We start from the raw sequence: 22,959 nt of genomic DNA, 5'->3' as shown, positions 1-22,959 counted from the left end.
GGAAGTTCGAGGGTGAAATCAGAATTTGCTATATTGGAACGGAAAAAAATGTAACCGATCCAATTACTAAACCTTTGCCTCAAGTGAAACACAACAAGCACGTTGATGCAATGAGAATCAGGCATATTGGAGATTGGCTTTGATTTCCCTGTTTGTGTGTTTTAATTAAGTTGTGGAGATCTTAATGTAAAACACTAAGTTAAACCATTCATTTAAATAAACTAAATATTATATGAATTGCAGTTTGACAAAAGTATTAAATAATAAAAAAAAATGATTCTTTCTTTAATTTGTAATCCATCTTGATCTTCAATAGCTATAAATCGTCATGAAAATTCTAAGTACAGTGGTACCTACATAAGTGTACAGAGTAAAAAATATCACAAAAAGTAAATAAAAAACAAATAAAAAAGTAAATCAATTGAAAAGTAAATGAAACGGAAACAAAAATAGAATACCTTAAAAACTACTTGTTTGGACAGTTTCTAAGCTACCATAATGTGAAACACCAGATTGCCCACAATATCTACAAAGTCCTTCCCTTTTTGGATTTTTCTTCAGAGGTTATTTCTTTGGAACTTTTCAAGCGTTTAGAACTTCTAGCAGATCCTTTGTTAAGGCATTGTTTGGAGGCAAGATGTCTACATTGACAGCATTAGATCCAACAAAGAGCTGAATATCAGCTTCTTTGCTTTCTTTGTAACTTACACCTTCACCATTTTTCTTTTTCATAATCTCTTCCTCAAATGAAGACAAGTGCTTAACAAAATTAGACAGATCAACCTCACAACCCTCTCTTAGACTAACACAGGAGAACATTTTCGACCACACAACAGAGAGTAATTGCTTTTTTTTTGTCAAAGTTAGAAGCCTCATTGACTAATGTAGGTTTCTTCTTAACATCTTTCCTCCAACGATTCAAAACATAACATTCAGGAATTTCAGATACAGTTTTACTTTTCATTATAAATACTATATGTCTGCATAGAACACCCTGACTCTTAAACATCTTGCAAGTACAAGTACAGTCTAGTGTAGATAAATCAAAAGTAACATCAAAATTCCTTTGATGTTCATTATCTACAACAATAGTAAAGTCAACTCCATCACCATAATTAGAATTACAACTCTCAACACCACAAGAAAAACAAGAAGCCTCACATACTTGTTGAAATTCATAGAAAACAGAACGGGTGTAAACTAAAGAACCATGCTTCTCTAATATTAATGTAGTGATCATCAGTTGAGGCAAATCATTGTTCAATCTATTTTATTCATGTTGTTCATGCCTCTATCCATCTAAGGTTGTTTCGTACCGAAGTAAAAACTCAACACAAGAAACATGAGGGTTTATGAAATTACAAAAAAAGTTGTTTTCACCCTCAGATCTAGAGGTAGATCTTAACAAACCACCCATAAATAAATCCCTAAAATAGATATAGATGCTTAATCTTGAACATAGAAGCAAACCATTCATGATTTACCAAATTAAATTGTTCCATCACAGTATTCCAACCATCAACAAACACATTAGGTTCAATTTCCCTGTCCCAAATAACAACACAAAGTTCTTTCAAAAAGTCGGTTTCATTACAGAGATTTGTACCCACTTTCTCAACCACTTTCCTCGTGATGGGCCACATACATAATCGATGTTTGGTTTTGGTAAAAACTTTCTGTATTGCAATACCCATTGCAGGGTCTTGGTTAGTAATAAAGCAAAACGACTTATTTCCCATACACTTCAAAAAAAAAGTATGAAAAAGCCAGACAAAGGATTCCTCATCTTTTTTAGATAACAAGGCTGCACAAATGTGACACGTCGTTTATGATGGTCAACTCTAGTAAAAGGGCAGAACACTAAAACATATTTATTTGTATCTTATGTGGTATCAAAAGAAATAGAATCCCCAAACAACTGAAAGTCTTTTCTACCAATAGGATCAGCCCAAATAACTCGTGCTAGATGCCAAGTTGCATCAACATAATAGTCCAAATAATAACCACCATTACTGTTTTTGACTTTCTGTTCAAGATTTTGTATAAACATAGCCTAATCCGCATCAGAAGTATAAACTTTCAAGTCACGATAAAAAATTTTAAATTGATTTTTAGTGCCTCTCACATGTTTATATCCTCCATAATATTCTTTCATCATCCTATATGACATCACAGCACCAATATTCAACTTTGAATTATCAAATATAAATTTCCTATGAACATAAGTTAAGCCATCATCTTGTTTAGTGAGCTGGCTGTGTAATACTCCGTATTTTTATAATATTTTATATATATTAATTATTTATTTTATTTATGAATTAAAATGATTCATTTCATTTTAAATGAATTAATTATTTAAAAATAAAATAAGTGTGTATAAAATAATATGATTTTTTAATTGGGGCACTAAAGTGTTTTAATTTGGGTCAACATCAATTAAAGTGTTGGATTAACTTGTTGGGAATCAAAGTGTTCTTAAGAGCCCAACAAGTTGGTCTCAAAGGAGAATTCAATGAGGAGTATGATTAGTAATGGCAATTTTGTAAATAAGTGTTTTTATTTTTTAAAAGGTGATATAAATACCCCAAAACCTCAAGAATTTCACACACAAGAATCAAATTGTCAGATTACAAGACCCCAAATTTTTCCTCTTATTTTTCTCTCTCCTTTTTTCTCCTTTCTTTTTCTCTTCTCTTTCCTACGCCATTATCTCCTCTTCTCCACGCACCACCGACGACCACCGGTGCCACCACTGACCATCGGCGACCACCGGTGGCTAGCAGTAGCAACGGTGACCACCAGCCGTCACCGTGCGCCTTCTTTTCTCTCCTGTTTTTGGCGGTTCGGTATTTAAAGGAAAAAAAAAACTCTTTTCTCCTAATTTAATGTCTAAGTTGTCTTAATTAATATAAGGCATGATTTTGATTATATTTTGATGTTGATGTTGTTAATTTATTCCTATAATTTTCAGATTTTAATTTAATAAAAAACCCCTAATTTAAAAACCCTAGAATTTGGGAATTTAATGTTTATGATTAGGGTTTGATCCTAGGTTGTTGTGGTTGTCAAATTAATGATTAGAACATGTTTTTAATGAGTTTTAAGCCCTCAAATAATGCTAGACTTTAATTATACACACTGCTTTTTAATTAGGGTAATGATATATGTAGTCCTTAGGGCTATATATAAGCATTAAATATATTTCCTAAAATGGAAATAAGTTGGGAATTCATGACAAAATCACGCGCAGATCGATGTAATTAATGTTACTTTATTTTCAATATTTTCTTTCTTAGGGCTATGTTTATCATTTTCCTTTTAATAATTATGTTAGGGTTTGATTACCCATAAAAGGAAAAAAAGGTTCTTGATGATTTAAATATGATTTCCTAGTCTATTAGTGATGTTTTATATTAAATAAGTATGTTGGAATTTTATTTAAGTCATGAAAATTAAGTTTTTTTTTGAAAGGATTTAAAGTACTACTACAAATCCCTTAGTTTCTAGACGATGTTTGCTCGACGCCAGGTAACAAGCGTTAGCATAAAATTTAGTTTATGTGTTTTTTCGATGCTTTTCTACGTCACAATTGGGTCTTGACACAAAAAAGCGTCGTAAATTAACATGCCTTACTGCACGTGACTAAAATCCATCCCGAGACTTCAAAATTTTAGGGAAAAAATAAGCGAGCTTTTTCATCAGCACAATTCTACAGCCCACAACCTTTAGTTCTCATCAGCACTACTTTCCCACAATTAAACCCTAACTTTTCTATGGTTACGATCGATCTCATCTGATCTCTTAAACCGCTTGAAATTGTTGATTTTTCGTTCCTCTCTTCAGTATAATCTTAAATTATTGGTAATCCCCTCGCTCTTGTCATCAATTTTCCGTAATCTCCTTGTTATTGGCATCAATTTCGTAGTTTTTGGTTGATATATCACTCAAATTAGGTTGCTTATGAGGCATCAATGTCAGAGTATTGTCCACTCTAAATTTTCCATTGAAGCGGCTTCCGAAGCTTTCTCTCCTCTATTGAACTAGCTTCTGAGGTATGATGTTTTACCATTAAAATCACCGAATATCAATTTTACAACTTAAGGGTTTAATTTCACTCTGACATTTACCTTTAAAGTCATTCTCAAACTCTCTCAATCGGTTTCCACCACCACACCACTGACATTTGCGACGAACGACTGCGCTCAGGCCATGGTAAACGGTGATGCTAATCCGGCCACGGTGTAAGTTATTCTACTAAATTTGTTTTCGTCTGAATTGTGTAATTAGGGTTCTAAATTTTTGTTCGTCTCTAACATTGCTGAAACCGAAATATGTTTATATATTTTTAAATGTTAAATTAGCTTGATGTGTAATCTCCTATGGTCAAAGCAGTAGATCGAAGCAGAAGCAAATACCTAGCCGCAGAGGTTTTTTCCTCGAATTTTTAGTTATTTTATTTGAATTGTTTTCTGTAATTTTGTTGATTTTTAAGTGTATATTGAGTTTGAAATTTTAGTTGAATTCTCTAGGTTTTATGTTTTGGTTAATATGGTAGAAATTTTCTGGATTATATTTTTTTGTTGAGTATATTTGGTGGTTTTGAAGCATTGTTGTTGCAATTTAGATTTTTTTTTGGGTTAGATTTTGCATTTTCATTTATTTTTGTCACAAACTAGTAAATTATGCTCTACTGTTGTTGTTGCCCAACTAGGGTTTTGCAGTGAAACTTTTCTACAAATTGAGGTTTAAACTGTTAATAGATAAAAAATATATATATATATATTTTGGTGATTGGTTTCCATCAAAATTGTAGAAAGAACAAGCATGATGAAATTCTAGTATTTCGATTCAGTGTTGTTTATACACTATATAAATCGTTATCAAAGTCTTTTTTTGGCTGTCAAAATTAAAACTAGAGAGAATTATTTTTTTCTTTACGAGGTCTTTTTCTCACATTTATGTTGTCTATTGTGGTTTTGTATATACAAATCTGTAGATATTATCCAGCAACTTTTTCCATTCTGATTTGTATTGGTTAATCTATCTCTGTTAGCAATGAAAAGTAGGAGCTGCTTTTGTTTCTTTATTGTTTTGAATGGATGATTTTCTACTGCTTTTTCTGCACATTTGTTTCTATCTCTCATTTGTTTTATCCTTAGTTACACAGTAAAGAAAAAACAAATTGCTGCTCCTTCGCCTTTTTTTTATAAAATTATTTGGTTTAACATGTAGATTGCAGCAATGGTGATTCTCAGCATCCCAAACTGGAACTTCCTGGTACTAATTACATGCCCCTGAATCGATAGGTATTTTATTTAATTTTTATAAAATGCAGTTTTCAAAACTCTATCAAAAGGCAAAGAGCTCTAGATATCTTCTAAGATCAAGATATTGTATATATCTTCTCCCAATGTTACCCATATAGAGCTTTAAACTTATAGTCAAAGTTTTCAGGATAGTGCAAGAAAGGCCCATAAGCCTTATGGGGAGGAAAATGGATCTGCAAATGCAAGTCATCACCAAAATAAATGTTGGTTATAATCTCATAGTTCCTAATATTGAGTATTGTTGTATTGGGTGATTAGTTAATAGTTTTATTATGTAATAATATGTATTATTGTTGAACATTTCTATTATAGAATATGGATTATATTTTCTATAAACTATTAGTTTTACATTAGTTTAACACTAAAATGGTTCTCCTGATTTGAAGGATGAGCTCTTGTGGGCAACTACTTGATTGTACAGAGCCACAAATAATGACTACTACTTGCAGCATGCATCTTACAGTGCAGCCAATTTAGGTGGAGCTGGTAATTCAGTCAAGATGTTCTCTTGGGATAACAAGTATGCTAGTGTATAGATCCTTCTAACAAAGGTAATTACATTGAAAATTTTTGATTATATATTTTGAAGCAACACTACCCTGTCATAATTCTTTGGAGTTTTGCATATTAACGAAATTTCATAAGATCATCAACCTGTTAGGTAATGTTCACTTGCTTATTATATGTAAGAACTGAAAATTAAATGCAGCACAAACTTGTATTTTATAGGTTTTTCTTGGATGGAGATAGTCGAGCATATAGTGACACTCTGAAGCAATACAAAGCCAAAGCAGATTTCTTTGTTTGCGCTTATTTGCAGAAAAACAATGGTGACAATGTTCCCATGACTCCAGGTCAATCTTCTATATCTATTCTTATTTGTAATGTTTAAGATTTTGGTGCATATGCACTGTCTAATGGTACAGATGAGACCGAGCTTAAGCTGACTATTTCTTTCCTTGTTCTTATGATTAGGAGGGCTGGTATTCCTACTCGCGTCAAACAATTTGTTGGTAACTTTAGTGTTTATATTTGTTGGTAACTGATATCTTACATACGTCTTAGCTTTTGTGCTGCCACTTGATGATGCTCATGACTTTTTGTGTTGGTGAAAAAATATGTGTGCGTATTTGGTTTATGTATGGTAGTGTACGTGTGTCTTAGATTTTTGCATGTGTGGAAAAAGTGTGCAATGGCAATGTGGCCTTCTAAACTTCACAGGCCTTTGCATGCTTGCTGCCCAAGTTGTATCTTGTTTTTGTGCTTTCTCCATCATCATACTCTATTTTTTATGAAAAATTTTACTTTGCCATTTATTTCATCATTTTTTCTTAGAAATGTTTTTCAAGTACCAAACTCATCAAAAATAACACTTATACCATTGCATTCCTTTAGATAATTTTTTTACCCCTGTATTTCTTCTAACAATTAAATATTATATACTTATTCATTTTTCTTTTTTTTTTAAGGTTATGAATGCAACATGAGAACAAAGGAAACCTACTGAAGCTGGAAATTAGCCTACTATGCACCTTCATTTGTTTATAGTTAGTTAGATAGTAGTTAACTTATGTAGGCTTCAATCTAACTTTTTAATTTAGTTGGCAGTTGATATATGTAATAATAATTATGATATTTAAGACATAGCTAGGTTTTTTTTAAACATCCATCAGTGATAGTATGTAGGCCAGGGATTGGATTTCAACTCTTTTTTGTTCGTTAATTTTGATAGAAACTTTATTAATTTTATATATGTTTTATACCTTGTTGGTAGTGTGCTTGGTGTTGTTCACGTGGCTGAGCCTATTATACTCAGCATTTCGTTTGCCCTTTGGTTGCTGCTGCTATTTTGTTGTTATTTCCTGTTTCTTTTGCTACTACCTTTTGGCAGTGGCTTGGTCTGTTGCTGTCTGCCTAGTGTTAAGCTTCCTGTTAATTTGCTGGCTGATGTGCCTATTTTTCTGAGATTTGCTACTTGCTGACTAAAATATGGACTGTTGTTCCTGCCCTTCGCCTGCTTCCTTCCTTTCGCCTACTTCCTACCCTTGCTTTGCCTGCTGGCTACTGATGCCTGGGTTCTTCTGAAGTTGCTTAGTCTGAGTTGTTGTTCTTCTGTTCTGGTTGTTGTGCTGGCTGCTGACCCTCATGCCTGCTGCCTTCCTCTCTACTAGTTTGGCTGCTGCTGCCTTGTGGTTTTGCTGTTGCTGGCTTTTAATGTTGGCTGCTGCTCGTCTGATCTTCCCTGTTGGCAGCTACCGTCTTGAGCTTGGGTGATATTTTGCAGCTGCTTCCTTGCTGGTTTCTCTACTTGGTGTGCTTGAAGCCTTTCTTGCTGCTTTTAAGTTGTTGCTTAGTTTAGCTGCTGCCTTTGTTGCCTTGTTGGTTTTTTTTTTTTTTTAATTTGTCGGTTGTTTTGGATACTTGTTGATGTTGGTTTTGGTATTCTTTTGCTTTGGTGGTTGGTTTTGTAAAGAATATTTTTTTACTGCTTTGCAAATTTCCTTGGCAATATAAATTTATTTATTTACTAAAAAAAATATTTGAAAAAAAAATGTATTTAAATTATATAAAAAAAACAGTAAAAAAAATTCTAGACGCTTTTTCTTGTCAAGAAATTATACTTTAACCAATTTCAAAATTTCCCGCCACTATTTTTGTGTGGACATCAAAAAGCGTCTCAATTGATTTTGGGATTAAAAACAACGTCGACAATATAGATAGGAAAAAGTGTTTAGAAATGTGGTTGTGGGGCTTGAATACCGATATTTTTGACGATTAGCATATTTTATTAAACATTAATAAGTGTCGATATTGAAGACAGTTAAAGGCGTCACAAATTATTGGGACATAAAAGGGTGTCGAGATTTGTGACGAAAAGGCGTCACGAATTTCTCAACTCACTTTTTCTCGACGCTTTTATACAGCGTCGAGAAAAAAAAATAGCGACGCTTTTCAATGCCGTAAATAATGGAAAAAAGCGTCTCAAAAGGACAGGATTTGTAGTAGTTATTAAAGAAAGGTTTTAAGGCTTTTAAACCATTAAATTGGGTTAATTAGTGAGGATTAAAGTATATTAGTTGCTGGAAATTTGTGAGAATAGTGGATTAATTATAGTTATGTATTTTTATTTGTAGGGAGCTTTGAGTTAGGTGATTTCTAGCGAGTGTGGCCGAGTTTAGGCACTATGCAAGGTACGTATGTGCCTAAAAACATTTATGTATGCGTTGTATCATGCTAGGATTGTAAAGTATGTTTCAAGTGATGAATTAGTAGCATGTTTGGTTGATTATATGCTTGGAATTGATGTTCGTTGATCATGAATTATTATGCAAGCATGTGAACATGTTATTTGAGGCATGATACAAGTTGAATATGTATGAAACATTGAAGTATGTTTATTTTCAAGTATCAAGGAAGCATGAATTTAATAAGCCTTGCTTATGTATGTTTAAAAGAGCTAAAGTTAGAATTATTGATCATGATTCATGAATTTATTTCTCACCCATATATTATTGGAGTTGAGTCAAGAAGATAGTTATTTATTTACTCACTCATATAAGTTAAGATTGAGTCAAGGAAGTTTATTAGTGCATCTTATGCACCAAGGTAGTAATAGTGCAAATTTGTGCACAAAACTAGGTAAGGAACCTTAATTAAAATAAATTGTATGTGCTCACTAATTAATTCAAGAATGAAATGGAAGTATGTGTTGATTGTTGTTATGTTTGTTCTTGATTAATTGGTTGGAGTCATCACAAGTTTAATTGATAAATTACGTAAAGTGTAAGAGGATACGCACCAAAATTCTTAGAAGGAATATACCTTGAGTATGAACACATGGGGGAGTTATGTGACTTTATATTTGATCATAGCTTCTACAAGGGTACAGGATGTTGTACTTTCTTTTATTATTAATGCTCTGGAATTCTGTCATAAAGTGAGATAGTAGGTGCCAACTGGGGTATCTCCCTAATTGGAAGCTCAATATTTAAATGGGCTATTTTTAAGGAAGGAAACCCATTCGATGCGTGATCCAAAACTATTGTTTAATAATTAATATTGTTAGTTATGATTCAAAGGTAAGTTGACTTGTGAATTGTATGGCAAGAATGTTTTAATTATTTATTGCTAGGATATTCATGTTAGTGTGATGAATATGTACTCAGCTTTTGCTGATTCGTAAATTTGTGTTTGTGTTTGTGTTTTTCTTTCCTTTAGATTGGACCTACTATGACCCATTTATATGGTGAGTAGAGGGTTAAATAAAGAGGAAATAACATGTACTTGAAGCATGAGGAGCATGATGGGATAGAGTACAGAGAGTTACTTGTTATGTTTCTTAGTTTGATATTTTGAATTGTTAATTTATTATTTGTGGACTAACGTTGATATGTTTTGTTTTAAGTTGGTTTTAAAAGGGCCATGTTTATATTGGTTCCAACTTGTGGACATTTTATTTTACTTATTTTTTGAGGTTGTGAACTCAAGTTTTATTTTAAAAAGTTTGTTCTTAGTTTTAGACTTCCGCTGTGTGACTTTGAAAATAGCCATAACCGTTATTACGGTGGCGATAATATTTTGGTTATTTCCAAAAATGCGTTTTATTTAGAGTAAAAAGAGTATTTTAAAAGGAGGAAATTTCCAAGGTATTACATTCTGGTACTAGGAGTTGAAAAGGGATGACAATAAATTTCATAAAAGAAATAAACCATATACTTTCTACCATCACAATACCTAAACTTGATCCTAGCAGGACAATCAATTCTCTTGACTGTCTTTTTCCTAAAATCAGCACCTTCAACATCTTTTTGACCTTTCTTATTATCAGTGACAAAACCTTCTTTGTTACATAACAAAAATTATTAACTATAACTCCCTTTTCGCCATCAAAACCAATCAACTTCTTTTCTACCTTGCTAGCTAGTACTACTACGGATTTAAAATCCACATTCACTAGCATACTTAGAATAACAATCAATTCCATCTTGAATACAATCAAATTTCATTCCAAAAACAGAATTCTTTTCCATATAACAACCAGGAATAAACTTTTTACCACCTTTAGAATTATAAATTGTCCTAGGAAGTACATGATGAGAAGGAATTTTTAAAAATGCTTACATTAACATATCCATCTTTAACATCAGGAGAAGACAACCCAACTGTTTCAGGCATCATCCTCAAAAGTAGATGAATCTATTCAAAAAGTATATAAAACATCACTAATAGTAAAAGAAAAACAATAAAAATTGAGCAAATGAAATATTTATAGAATTTTTAAGTAAATAGAAAACTATAAAAAGTAGAATCGAAAATAAAAAAATGCATCAAATAATCAAAACACCACTTGATAACACCATAGCCAAATAAGCTCTAGCAATAAGATCTACTGCTTGATTAAGACAATTTCATGAACATTTAAAGGCAAGCTTCAACACATAATCCAGCCGAAAACCTTAACCGAACCAAAAACACTAATAATTAAATTGAGTAAACAACAACAACCTACAAAATCATGAAATTGTAAAAACTAAAAACAAAGGGAAAACCCTAATTTATAGGAAACTCAAGAAAAAAATACATAAAACATAAGAATTTGAAAAAATTAGCTCTCCAGAATGATCGAATAACAACAAAAACAAGAACGTAGAGGAAGAATCGAACAATTTCAAAATCTTTATGAATAAAATCGATGAAATCAAAGAGCGAAATTGAAGAGCAAAATCGCCTTTCAGAGAGTTCGAAGGTAGAGAGAGAAAGTAAGAAGAATAGAGAGAAAGAAAAAAAACCTACGACAAAGTTAGAGCGAAGGTCATTCTCCCTGCGAATTTATGAAAATACCCTTAATGAAGCGGGTGAAGTGTAGAACATTCGATGAAACTCGATGGACAACTCAGATCAGTTTCTAATTCCTATTATTCACTTGGTTTCACATAATCTCATATATATATATATGTATATATATATATGTATATATATATATGTATATATATATATGTATATATATATATATTTATATATATTTTTATTATATATATATTTATATATATGTATTTATATGTATATGTATATGTATATTATATATTTATATGTATATGTATATGTATATATATGTATATATATATTATATGTATATATATATATATGTATATATATGTATATATATGTATATATATATATACATATACATACATATATATATATATATACAGGGTCGGGATCCGGTGAGACCATCCCCCTATATGAGACCATCTCTTATATGAGACCAAATCTGGGCCCTTGAACTAAATAGATCTAACGGATGAAAAAGCGCATAGTAATGGAAAAATCAGTAAATACACCACCTAACTGTCATCTCTCTCCACCTAGCTAACTAACTTCTCTCTCCACCACGAAGCTTCATCAATGGCGGCTAATCAGTAACGTTGTTTCTCATTGCTTCAAATTGCTTCATCAATTGCTTCATCAAATTAATCATAAGCAAGTTCACACCGACCTTGCTCGCCTTGCGCTACAAATCATCAATTACTAATCGCATTTCCATCGCTGCTACAAATCAAATTCGCTAGGTGAATTGCATGTTAATTGGATGATAATTTTTTATTTTTTAGTTTGTTCTGTTCTTATTAATTTGCATATTTAATTGCATCAATCACCAGGCTATTGAATTGCATGTTAATTGCATGAGAATTTTCAATTTTTGAGGTTTGTTCTGTTCTCATTGAATTGCTTGTTTAATTGCATCAATTATGGATTTGATTGAATTTACTTCTTTGAAATATTTTGAATTAAATCAAAAATTTAGGTTTAATTAATTTGATAGAAATTGAAAATTTGCAATCAAATTTAAAATGAGCAAATGAATTGAAAATGAGCAAACCTAAATATTTGTAATAATATAAAAAACATATAATGAGCAAACATAATTAAATTGAGCAAATATAAAAAGGAGAAAATGAGAAAAATAAGTTGGTAATTATGGTGGTGGTAGGGTGCAGGGGATAGGGTGGCGGCGAGGGAGTGAGAGTGCGACAGGTTGTGGTGGTGATATTGGTGGTGGTAAGGTACAGGGACAGGGGCAGAGGAAGGAGATAGAGTTTGGTGGTGGTGGTAATTGTACAGTGTAAGAAAGAGGGTGAGAAATGGGATTCAGCTCATTAACATGAGTTGCAGAAGTAGTGAAAGTGAAAGAGGTAGCTGTAGCTAATGAGCAAATATTTAGTTTCTCATTTATCAAATGAGCAAGTGGTTGTGCTTCTTAGATTGAGCACTTCTGTGTGCTGTGATAATCTGAAATTACTGTGTGTATGTGTGTGTGTGTGTAAGTGAGTGTAAGAGTGCATGTGTTAAAGTGTGTGTGTGTGTGTGTGTCTAAGAATGTATGGTTTTTGCTGGCAAATATGCTATACTATGCTATACTGAATGCTATATATGCTAGGTTTTGCAAAACATATTGAGGGGTAGCATTATCAAGTTTTACTCCTTTTCAAATCATCATTTCTGATATCAAATCATTGAGTTCCTTGGTTTTCTTGCCTGCACACAAGCCCCACCCCCCTTCTTCTTGGTCTATTTCCTGCACACCAACCACATTCCCTTCTTACACTTACTTATACAAACCTATTCCCCCACCCCCTCATCTTTCTGTTTGCAATTCTGAATTCTGAATCTGATTTCAGAAATGATGAGCAACAATGAAGAACTTGACAGTCATTCTAGTACCATCACAAATGTGGCAACTACTCCTACAATAGTAGTTTCTCCTAAAGTAGCACCTTTGCTCACTCCTGGAGGAACAAAAGAATGGCTTCCAATATGCCCCAATGAGTTGAAACCAGCTATAGGGATGAAGTTTAATAATCTTGAAGAGGGCCTTGAATTTTATAAAAGATACGCATTTGCTGCTGGATTCAACACAAGAAAATCTACAACTAAAAGGCAAAGAAGAAGCAAAGAATTGAAATCACAGTATATCTTATGCAATAAAGAAGGATAAAAAGAGAAAAGAAAGCTTACTGTTGAAAAAGATTTAAATAACAACGAAGGAGAAAGCAATGAAGAAAAAACTTCAATCAAAAGGAAGATACTCGTTACTCGTGTTGGGTGCAAGGCACATATTATCATAAAGCATTGTGATGATAACAAATTCATAGTGTCACAATTTCATGAGGACATACTCATCCACTTTATACACCTAGTTGCAATCTCTTCCAAAAAGAAGGAAGAAAAATGAACATATTGCACAAAAAAATAATTGTGAATAATTTTAAGGTACGACTTTCAAAGCCTCTTATGGTTCATGAATTCTCTGTATGTTCTAATAAAAGTAGTATGCTCATTTGAAAAATGAGCATTAAATTATTTGCTCATTTGACAAACTGTTTTGTTCTTTAAATAGGTGAATATTGGTCCTGTTACAACTTTTCGAATGATGAAGGAAATTGTTGGAGGATATGATAACATCGGTGCATCTAAGCAAGATTTCAAAAATTTCATAGAGATTTGAAAGCATACATTCAAGGAAGTGATGCTCAAATGTTCGTGGATAACTTTACCAACAAAAAGTTAATGTGGAGCGCTTTTTTCTTTGATTTTGAGATGGATGATGATTATTGCCTTTGTAGAGCATTATGGGCTGATCCCCTTTGTAAAAAGAGTTACGCTCTATTTGGTGATATGGTATCCTTTGATACCACATACCAAACCAATAGGTAATTCATAAAAATCACAAATCATTTTTATGTTATAACTATAGCTTAAATTAATAACTTTGTTTTAAATGAACTTAGTATAACTGTTTGTTTATTTCAAAAATGAGCATTGACTTATTTGCTCATTTCAGAAATGTGCATTCAATTATTTGCTTATTTCACAAATTAGCATTGAGTTATAATCTCATTTGACAAATGAACAATCAATTATTTGCCCATTTGTCAAATGAGCATTGAATCATTTCAGTAGCTGATGACAATTCTGATTTCATAATCTGAATTCAGATTCTATCACAGATTGTGAGTGCGTTTATGTATGTGTATATGTGTGTGTGCGTGTGTGTGTCTGTGTCTAAGTACGTGTGTCTGTGTATTTATGTGTGTGTGTAGTTATTTGATCATTTAAAATTTAATCTGTATGTAGTAAACAGGTACAACATGGTGTTTACTCCATTTACAGGGGTTGACCATCATAAGAGCTGCATTACTTTTGCTGCTGGTTTTATAGCAAAGGAAGATATAGTGTCATTTGAGTGGTTGTTCAGATCATTTCTCAAGGCAATGGGTGGAAATGAACCGAATTGTATGATTACAGATCAAGATCCAGCAATGAAAATTGCTGTTAAAAGTGTGTTTAACAAGACTGAACATCGCTTCTGTATGTGGAACATAATGAAAAAGTTACCAGATAAGGTGGAGAAATCAATCATGCAAGAAGAAACTGATTTCCTAAAAAAATTATGTGCTTGTGTTTGGCATCTTGAAATTGAACCTGCTGAGTTTGAAGAAAGGTGGAACAAGGTGATGGTTGAATACCACTTGGAAGAACATGAGTGGTTAGGTTATATGTACAAGATAAGGAACAAGTGGATTCCGGCGTATTTCAGAGATGTGTTCCTTGGAGGAATAATGCGTACAACATCAAGATCCGAAAGCGAAAACAACTTTTTTTGCTCCTTTATCAATCCTCATGTGTCACTTGTTGAGTTTTACTTGAGATATGAAGCTGCAATTGATGCCCAGAGACACACTCAAGGTCAGAATGATAATGATTCAAAGCACAAATATCCTGTGTGCAAAACACCACTAGGGATAGAAAAGCATGCCTCACATTTATATATTAACTCTGTCTTTTATGAATTTCAATATGAGGTTGAAATTGCTTGTTTTTCATGTGGTGTTGATGAATTTAAGAAAGAAAATGGATTGGAAGTTGCAAAAGTAAGTGAAGGAAATCGGATTAGATCATTTGATGTTGTGTTTAATCCAACTAACTTTGACACCACATGTTCTTGCAAGTTGTTTTATAGACAAGGAATTCCATGTAGACATATGATTTGGGTTTGGAAAGCAAAAAGGTTTGAAACCATTCCTGAGCAGTATATGCTATACAGATGGACTACTATGGCACTGAAAAAACCAATTTTTTGACTTGGGTGGAAACCTGTTGGAGCAATGTGCTAATTTAATTGACAAGAAAATAATTGTTAAATGATTTATGGTCAGAGATACACACTTGTGTAAGTTTGGCAGAAGGCAATGATGAAGATATTCAAGATCTTGTGATAAATCTTCAAGGAATAAGAAAGGATTTGGAGGCTAAGAGGATTGCAAGGAATAATGAAACAACAGGAAGTGCAAACAACAAAGGACAAGACATTGAGCTATTGATTGGAGCTAGTGTGCCAACTGAAATAATTGTCAAACCTCCAAAAATTTCAAAGAATAAAGGGACTGGAATTCATGTATCAAATGTAGAGACTTCAAAAGAGAAAGGGGATGAGATTGATGTGCCAAATGTTGAAACAAGAGGTAGAAGTGCAAAAAGGCTAAAGGGAGAAAAAGAAATAGGCTGTAGAACAAAACCAGAAAAAGAAGAGATTATGTAGAGGTTGTGGTGAATTGAGTCATCATGATATTAGAAATTGTTCAAACAAAGTATAATGATACTTTTATACAAATATAAAAGTTAATATTTTTATATAAATATATGATTTAGCAATTTGTGTTTTAAATATTGTTGAAATGAGCAAATATTTTGCAAGCTCTGTTTATCTATCATACACACATATGTAAATTATACCAAAGCTATTGTAATGTCCTTGGTAACAGAAATAGTCCAATCCAAGATATTATACAATGAGTTCAATAAAGAGAACATACCCTAATCTTCAAAATCATAGAGGCTAAATTAACTAGATATTTGCTGATATTTGTATAATGATACTTTTATACAAATATAAAAGTTAATATTTTTATATAAATATAAGCTTTAGCATTATTTATTTGGTCATTTGGCAAATGAGCAAATAGTTAATACTCATTTGTCAAATGAGCAAATAGTTAATACTCATTTGTCAAATGAGTAAACATTCCTTTTAATAATACATTAAATCAACAACCATTTCTTTGCTCATTTGTGAAATGAGTAAGCATTAGTTTCCTCATTTTTTAAATGAGCAAATAATTAGTTACTTATTTAAAAAATAAGAAAACATTTCTTTGCTCATTTAGCAAATGAGCAAATAGTCAGTTGCTCAAATAGTTAATCAAGAATTTAACAAATGACAAACAACTTAGTCAATAAGATAGAAAATCATATCCATTACATTGACATAGCAAAATTTATACTTAGAAAATCCTAACAACATCATATAAACATTAGATCAACTAAGAACATTTATCACATTTGTCCTATTAAGAACATCATAAAACTAACACTTCTATTGTTCTGTACAAAAACTATACAAATCCTAAGAACAATTGATCAACTTCAGTCTTCAATTCTCTCCGTTAATTGCTCTTGGATTGCTGCCCCTAGCTTTCTTCAGCATCACTTGCTTCCTCAGCCTTTTTTTTCTTTTGGACAACTTGTTTAACAGGTTTAACAGTATTTACTTCACTTAAAATAATTGAGAGGGTATACTTCAAACGAAGTTTGTCAATGATTATGTCCTGCAAAGAGAAAAACTGAAGCAATAATTCAGAGTAAGTATAGGGTAAGTAATGGCTTCATGAATGTATATCAACAAGCTGCTCACAAATTTTAATCTAAAAAGTGCAGATTTCTCATTCCAGAAGAATCAAATTATAAAAATTGCAATTAGACTTTTTCTGGTTAGACTTACATTATTTTTCTTTAAACCTGAATTCAACTTTTGCAAACCCATATATGTTTCCATATGCCTCATCATTGCAACACCGCAATGCAAATGATAATCATCTGAAGACTTCAAAGGTAAATCAACCACAACAGACTCCATAGACTTGATTTGTTTTGACAAAACAACACTTTGTATACTTTCTTCACCATTCATGAAATATGAAAATGCACTTTTCTGAAAATGAACAAATAAGTTAAAATAAGAACAAAAACAGGTGGAACAAATATAGTTAGAACAAGCAGAACAAGATCAAGATAAACAACTAAACTCAAATCATTTTTCTAAAATAATCTAACAAAATCTTGAGCCATTACTGCCACCTACCCACACAAACCTACCCACACATTACACAATTCTGATTCCAAAAACTAATTTCAGAATCTGATTTCAGATTCTATTACAGGTTGTATGTGTGTGTGTGTGTGTGTGTGTGTGTGTGTATGTGTATGTGTGCGTGTGTATGTGTGTGTGTATGCGTGTGTGTGTATTTGTGTGTGTATGTGTGTGTGTGTTTGTGTGCGCCTGTGTATGTGTGTGTGTGTGCCTGTATACAATCAGAAACTCTCAAACACATTGTTCAAATGCAGAGATGCACATTATGTAGAAAAATAAATCACAGAGTTTTGCAAGTATCCTCTAGAAAAGTTTTACATGTCATATATCCCGAAAGAATCAAGCTGACCATGAATAGATTCAAAGTGAGGTCAGAGACAGAGACTAACAGGAAGCTATTTAAGACTTTGCTTGTGTGTGTGTGTGTGTGTGTATGTGAGCGTGTGTGTATGTGTGTGTGTATGTGTGTGTGTGTGTGTGTGTGTGCCTGTGTATGTGTGTGTGTGTGTCTCTGGCGTGAGTGTGTGTGTGTGTATTTTCTTGTTATGGGAGAAAGAAGAAATTCAGAGGAGAATCCTCTGAAAGGGTTAGGGTACCAGTGATATAATGAGAGGAGACATGAATAAAGAATCTGGTAACAACATGGCAGGCATCAATGAGGATATTAATGATGAAGAAGAAGTGGCAGAAGACATACCAGATTTTTAAGCAATTTCTTATTTTCTCTAGGACCTTCACTGTAATCAATAACCTCAATTGTACCACAGTCTGTGGTGGTGTTAAAACATACCAGATAATAATGATCCTTTTCAAATACCTGGGAAAAAGAAAAGCTCAATATCTTTCTTTGGGATGATTGTTTTGCTGAATTCCAACTCCACAACCTCACAAAACATTTTATTCCTTTCTTGAGCACGATCACTTTCGTATTGAAAAAGGAAATCCTAAAAAAATAAATAAAGAAAAATACATAAATAAGATGAACATAAATGAAAAGAGTAAATAAGAAATGAGTAAAGTGAATTTGAAATGAGAAAAGTCATAAAATGAGTAAATTGAAATTTTTTTTACAAATGAGCAAGTGAATGTTTTGCTCATTTGACAAATGAGCAAAAAATTAAATGCTCATTTGGCAAATGAGCAAAGAATTAATTGCAGCTATCATTCAATTATTTATGTAATTACAGAACATACAGAATGTTAGTTGTCAGATAGCATCATAAACATAAAGAATTAAGTCCTTTGGTTTAAGACCATATAGAATTATAGATGCAGCATGTCTGTGAATTCTCACTCGTCACTGATTCAGACCATAATACAGGTCATAAATAAGAGTCCGAATTGTGCAGGACCAAAATTAGACCATAATACAACTCATAAACACTGATTATACATTGATTCAGACCAAGGAAGTCAGAATTTATATTATTATTTCTATATTTCAAATATTTTATCAAAAGATTTTATGTTATTTAGTATCCAATAAGAGACTTGAATTAGTTCAGTATTTAATTTTTGCTCATTTGACAAATGAGCAAGAATATTTGACAAATGAGCATTGAATAGTTTGCTCATTTGACAAATGAGCAAAGAACTAATAATAGTTTTTGCAAATACAAAACAACATCTACATTCAAATATAAAAAAATTATATGAAATGAGCAAAGTGAACATGAACAAAATAAAACAAAATAAAATGAACGAGTTGAACTTACAACAGCATTAAGACCAAAAAAGAAACGTCCACAAGAATTGACATCTTTATATTGCTCATTAAAATTCAGAACAGTAGACCATGCATTAATGATATCGCCATGAATTTTGCTCTGAGTTTTTAGCATTTCAAGTTGAAATAGCATTACTTCATTATCAGGCTCACCCTTGCATAAAAACCCTCATCACTACATATAAGATTTAGGGAAGTTAAAATAATTTTAATCGTAGATATGTAAAGTGAGAATATAGAGCTAGACTTGTTATAAGAAAGAAAAATAAAGTCAGTTGCCAAAATTTCCAGAACTGAAAAAATTGAATAAATACTTACAAACGATTTTTCTTCTCATGAAAAAATGAATCCATAACACCTTTCTGAACTGCTGTTAATGGTGTATATATGTTGATAATCCGAGACTTAAAAGGAGATCTTATTTGCAACGATGGTTGCACTTTACGCTTCTTTGGAATACAACTCTCATTTTCAGCATCTCCTTTTCTCTTAAACGCAATTGGGTCTTCTTGAGCATTCACAGCATCAGCATCATCAACTGATTTAGAAGCACCAACTTGTGCACTCACAGGAGCAACTACAGGTTCATCAGTAGGTGCAATGCTGGGGGACTTCTCCTGAGAATCATCTTGAGAAGAGATTCCTAAGCTGAATGAAGGAGTTCCACATCCTTTGGCAACTGAACTTCTTAAACTATATCTCGTACTTGACTCTCCAAGTTTTTTAAATACATGTTCAGCAACCTTAGGCTGTATGATAACAGATGGATCTTCAACATCAGGTATACCACTTGCTATGTCAACACATTCAGCAGCAATCTTAGTAATATCAATTGGTTCTGATTCAATCAGTTGATCAACCCTAGCATAAATTGTAGATTCAGCATGCTTGTCATTACCTGAAATCTTCGAAAACCTATCCCAAGCTTCAATTACAGCTGGATCTTGCCAATACTGTTCATCTTGGCTAAATGAGAGAGAAATATCTTCAGTCAAAGCTTTAGAGCTCATCTTCTGCTCATCACAAACAGTCATTGCATCTTCCTTCAGCTTTTGAATCTTCTCATTGTTTGGAAAATACTTAACAGCAGTTTCATGTTTTTCACTGAAATCCATGTATGCCAAGACTAGATTTGTAGATGCTGTTGCAAGCTCCATAAGGCATTTCTATAAAAAAAAATAAAAAAAAATTAATTCATAATAATGGAAAGAAGCCAAGACCATCTTGAATACTTAAAGGAGTACCAAACTTTAGAGCAAAATCATGATCAGCTTGTTAGAGTTTTCTTTTGCTAACAATTAGAGGATCATTTAACACTACACCTGGATCCTTAAATCCATTTCCCCAATAGCTAAAAGTCCTATCATGCAGTAAATTAAAACATAGATGCTCATTTGTCAAATGAGCAATCAATTTTTTGCTCATTTACCAAATGAGCAAATAGTTGATTACTCATTTATCAAATGAGCAAACACCTACACATGTTAATGAGGAGGTTTTACCATCTGAGGTGTTTAAAGCTAATCAGATTTATGTTTAAAGCTAACCAGAAGATGTATCTTAGGGAGGATAGGGATTGGGCTAATAACAACTCGCACACCCCCAACCTTTTAACCCCCTACTCTTTCATCGCACGGCAATCCCCAAATTCACAAAACAACAATACAAATTCACAATTAAGTAAAAAATAACAAAAATTAGGAAAAAAAAAACAAAAACAAAAAACTGAGCAAAGTCATATAAAAATGAGCAAATTAATATAAGTTTCCAGAAAAGTCATATAAATACCTTCTTCGGATCTTGTTCAATCTCTTCATTTTTTGTATGAATTGGATCAGATTGTTCCTAAAATCAAGCAAAAACAAAAAAAACAAAAAAAAATATTACATAATTGTGTAATTTTCATCCAAATCACATAGTATCAAATGAGCAAAAAATAATTGCTCATTTGACAAATGAGCAAATATTTTTTTGCTGATTTAGGAGGTCCATTAATGTGCTATAAAAGCACCACATTGCATCATTTTCCTTAAAGCAAGATTTTTTCCAATTCAATTCTTCAAGCAATGCCAAAGACATAGAAAAACTAAGTATTGGTTACAAGTGAAATACCAGTTTTGGTTGTTTGCTGCCAGAAGGACCAACAAGCTTCTGGTTTTTATAAAAAACTCCAAGCCTCCCCTTAAAAATTTCCAATTTCTCACGACTTGACAACATATTGGTTGTCCAACCTTTGAGAACTGGAGTTTCTCGTTTGGCTCTAACTTCCTCAATGACAAACTGATCAACGTATAAAAGCTACAAACAAGTAAGATAGAAAAAAATTAGTACATTAAAATTAAACAAATAAAAATTAATACATACAATAGCTACAAACAAGTAAGAAAAAATAATTAGTAAATTAAAAATCAACAAATAAGTAAAAAATACTACATTAAAAAAACAACAAAAATTAAAGTAATACCATAAGAAACAGTAAAGATCCAGGAAAAGAACGAGTTTGACGTTCTCCCAGAAAAGCTTGGCCTTCACAAGTGAATCAAGGATATACTTGCACCAATTCAAGTCCTTTATTTTATCAACATTAGAAAGAAATGTGAGAATATCAGAATTGATATTCACATTTTTTTTTCCTTGAAAAAAAAAATGAGCAAAACAAAAGAAAAATGAGCAAAAGGAAATTTAAATGAACAAAATATAATATAAATAAGCAAACAAAATTGAAAATTAGCAAACTCCTATAAAATTTAAACCATGATGTTGACTCTCCACCTTTTCCTGATGATATAAATAATTTATAATATAACTTGAAATTTTTTGACAAGTATGTTAATATGAAGTATGTACCAAATCCTATTCCAAATTTTTTCACCCATCTCATCATTGACTAACAACAATAATCCATCAAATATAAATAAATAGAACAAAAGATAAATACATATATATATATCTTATTCTGAAAGTGTCAATAGTCTCTATCTAATGATGTATAGATTCAAGTAACTGATTCTATACATATATGACCAACAACTTAGATAATATAATTGCTATATATAGCACACAACTGCTAAGTGCTAACTATAACTAAAAATAAGCAAAATAAAAATAAAAAGTTTACCATCCATCAATGTAGAAACGCATAGCACTACAAAGTTCCTTTTTGAACATAAGACCAGCTGAGTTATGCTCTTTCATAAACTCTTTCAGCTCCCCTATTTTGATAGAGAGTGAGTTGCTTTTGAATTGCTTCTTCCATTGCTGAATCACTTTCTTATCTCTGGAAAAAATTATTTTTGTCAATTTCTATGCCACCCATTGGCAGCCCAAGTACTTGATGCACATGCTCCTCAGTGATACAAAAAGGTTCAGAATCTGGAATGTTTAAAGAGCATGTGTTAGCATCAAAGTGATGCACTAACCATAAACCCAGCTGCAAAGGCAGTTGGGTCACCTTCAAGAACTCCATAGACCCGAATCCTATTGCTCTAATAGCTTTCAACTGATTTTCTGAACATTTTTCAATAACTTGAACTATGGATGAAGGGACATCCGACTATGTAATGTCCCATAAACATGAGACTTCAAATCTTCCCCTTCGTTGCTGGATTTCGTCTCCTCCAGCTTAATCTTTTGTTTTTCTTTAATCCTTTTTCAACCTTTTTACCTTTAACCTTAGTACCAACTAATACCTCTGATGA

At 32.3% G+C, this 22,959-nt stretch overlaps 1 protein-coding gene and 1 long non-coding RNA gene across 16 annotated transcripts; one reads left to right on the top strand and one right to left on the bottom strand.

The window, feature by feature from the left end:
* The first annotated feature begins 3,640 nt into the window (after positions 1-3,640).
* LOC110733857 lies at positions 3,641-7,103 on the top strand. Of its 15 annotated transcripts, none has more exons than XR_002513688.1 (4): positions 3,643-3,861; positions 3,954-4,052; positions 4,136-5,878; positions 6,057-7,103. It is a non-coding gene; the product is annotated as an uncharacterized LOC110733857 (long non-coding RNA). The 15 variants fall into 15 exon arrangements; XR_002513691.1 differs by having other exon boundaries at positions 3,649-4,427; positions 5,233-5,306; positions 5,455-5,878; XR_002513690.1 differs by having other exon boundaries at positions 3,680-5,878; positions 6,057-6,181; positions 6,303-6,340; positions 6,797-7,103.
* A 12,472-nt stretch (positions 7,104-19,575) lies between these two features.
* On the bottom strand, positions 19,576-22,386 carry LOC110733968. The gene is made up of 5 exons (XM_021914035.1): positions 22,380-22,386; positions 21,726-21,787; positions 21,374-21,559; positions 21,050-21,106; positions 19,576-20,427 (listed from the first exon to the last, which is right to left on the bottom strand). Exons 1-5 carry the CDS (start codon positions 22,384-22,386, stop codon positions 19,576-19,578), a joined length of 1,164 nt encoding a protein of 387 aa, XP_021769727.1.
* Positions 22,387-22,959: the final 573 nt, after the last annotated feature.

This window comes from Chenopodium quinoa, unplaced genomic scaffold (genome assembly GCF_001683475.1).
Source record: "Chenopodium quinoa cultivar QQ74 unplaced genomic scaffold, ASM168347v1, whole genome shotgun sequence".
NCBI lineage: Eukaryota > Viridiplantae > Streptophyta > Magnoliopsida > Caryophyllales > Amaranthaceae > Chenopodium > Chenopodium quinoa.
Note: the sequence above shows the minus strand (reverse complement) of the source record. Positions and strands in the feature narration are given on the sequence as shown.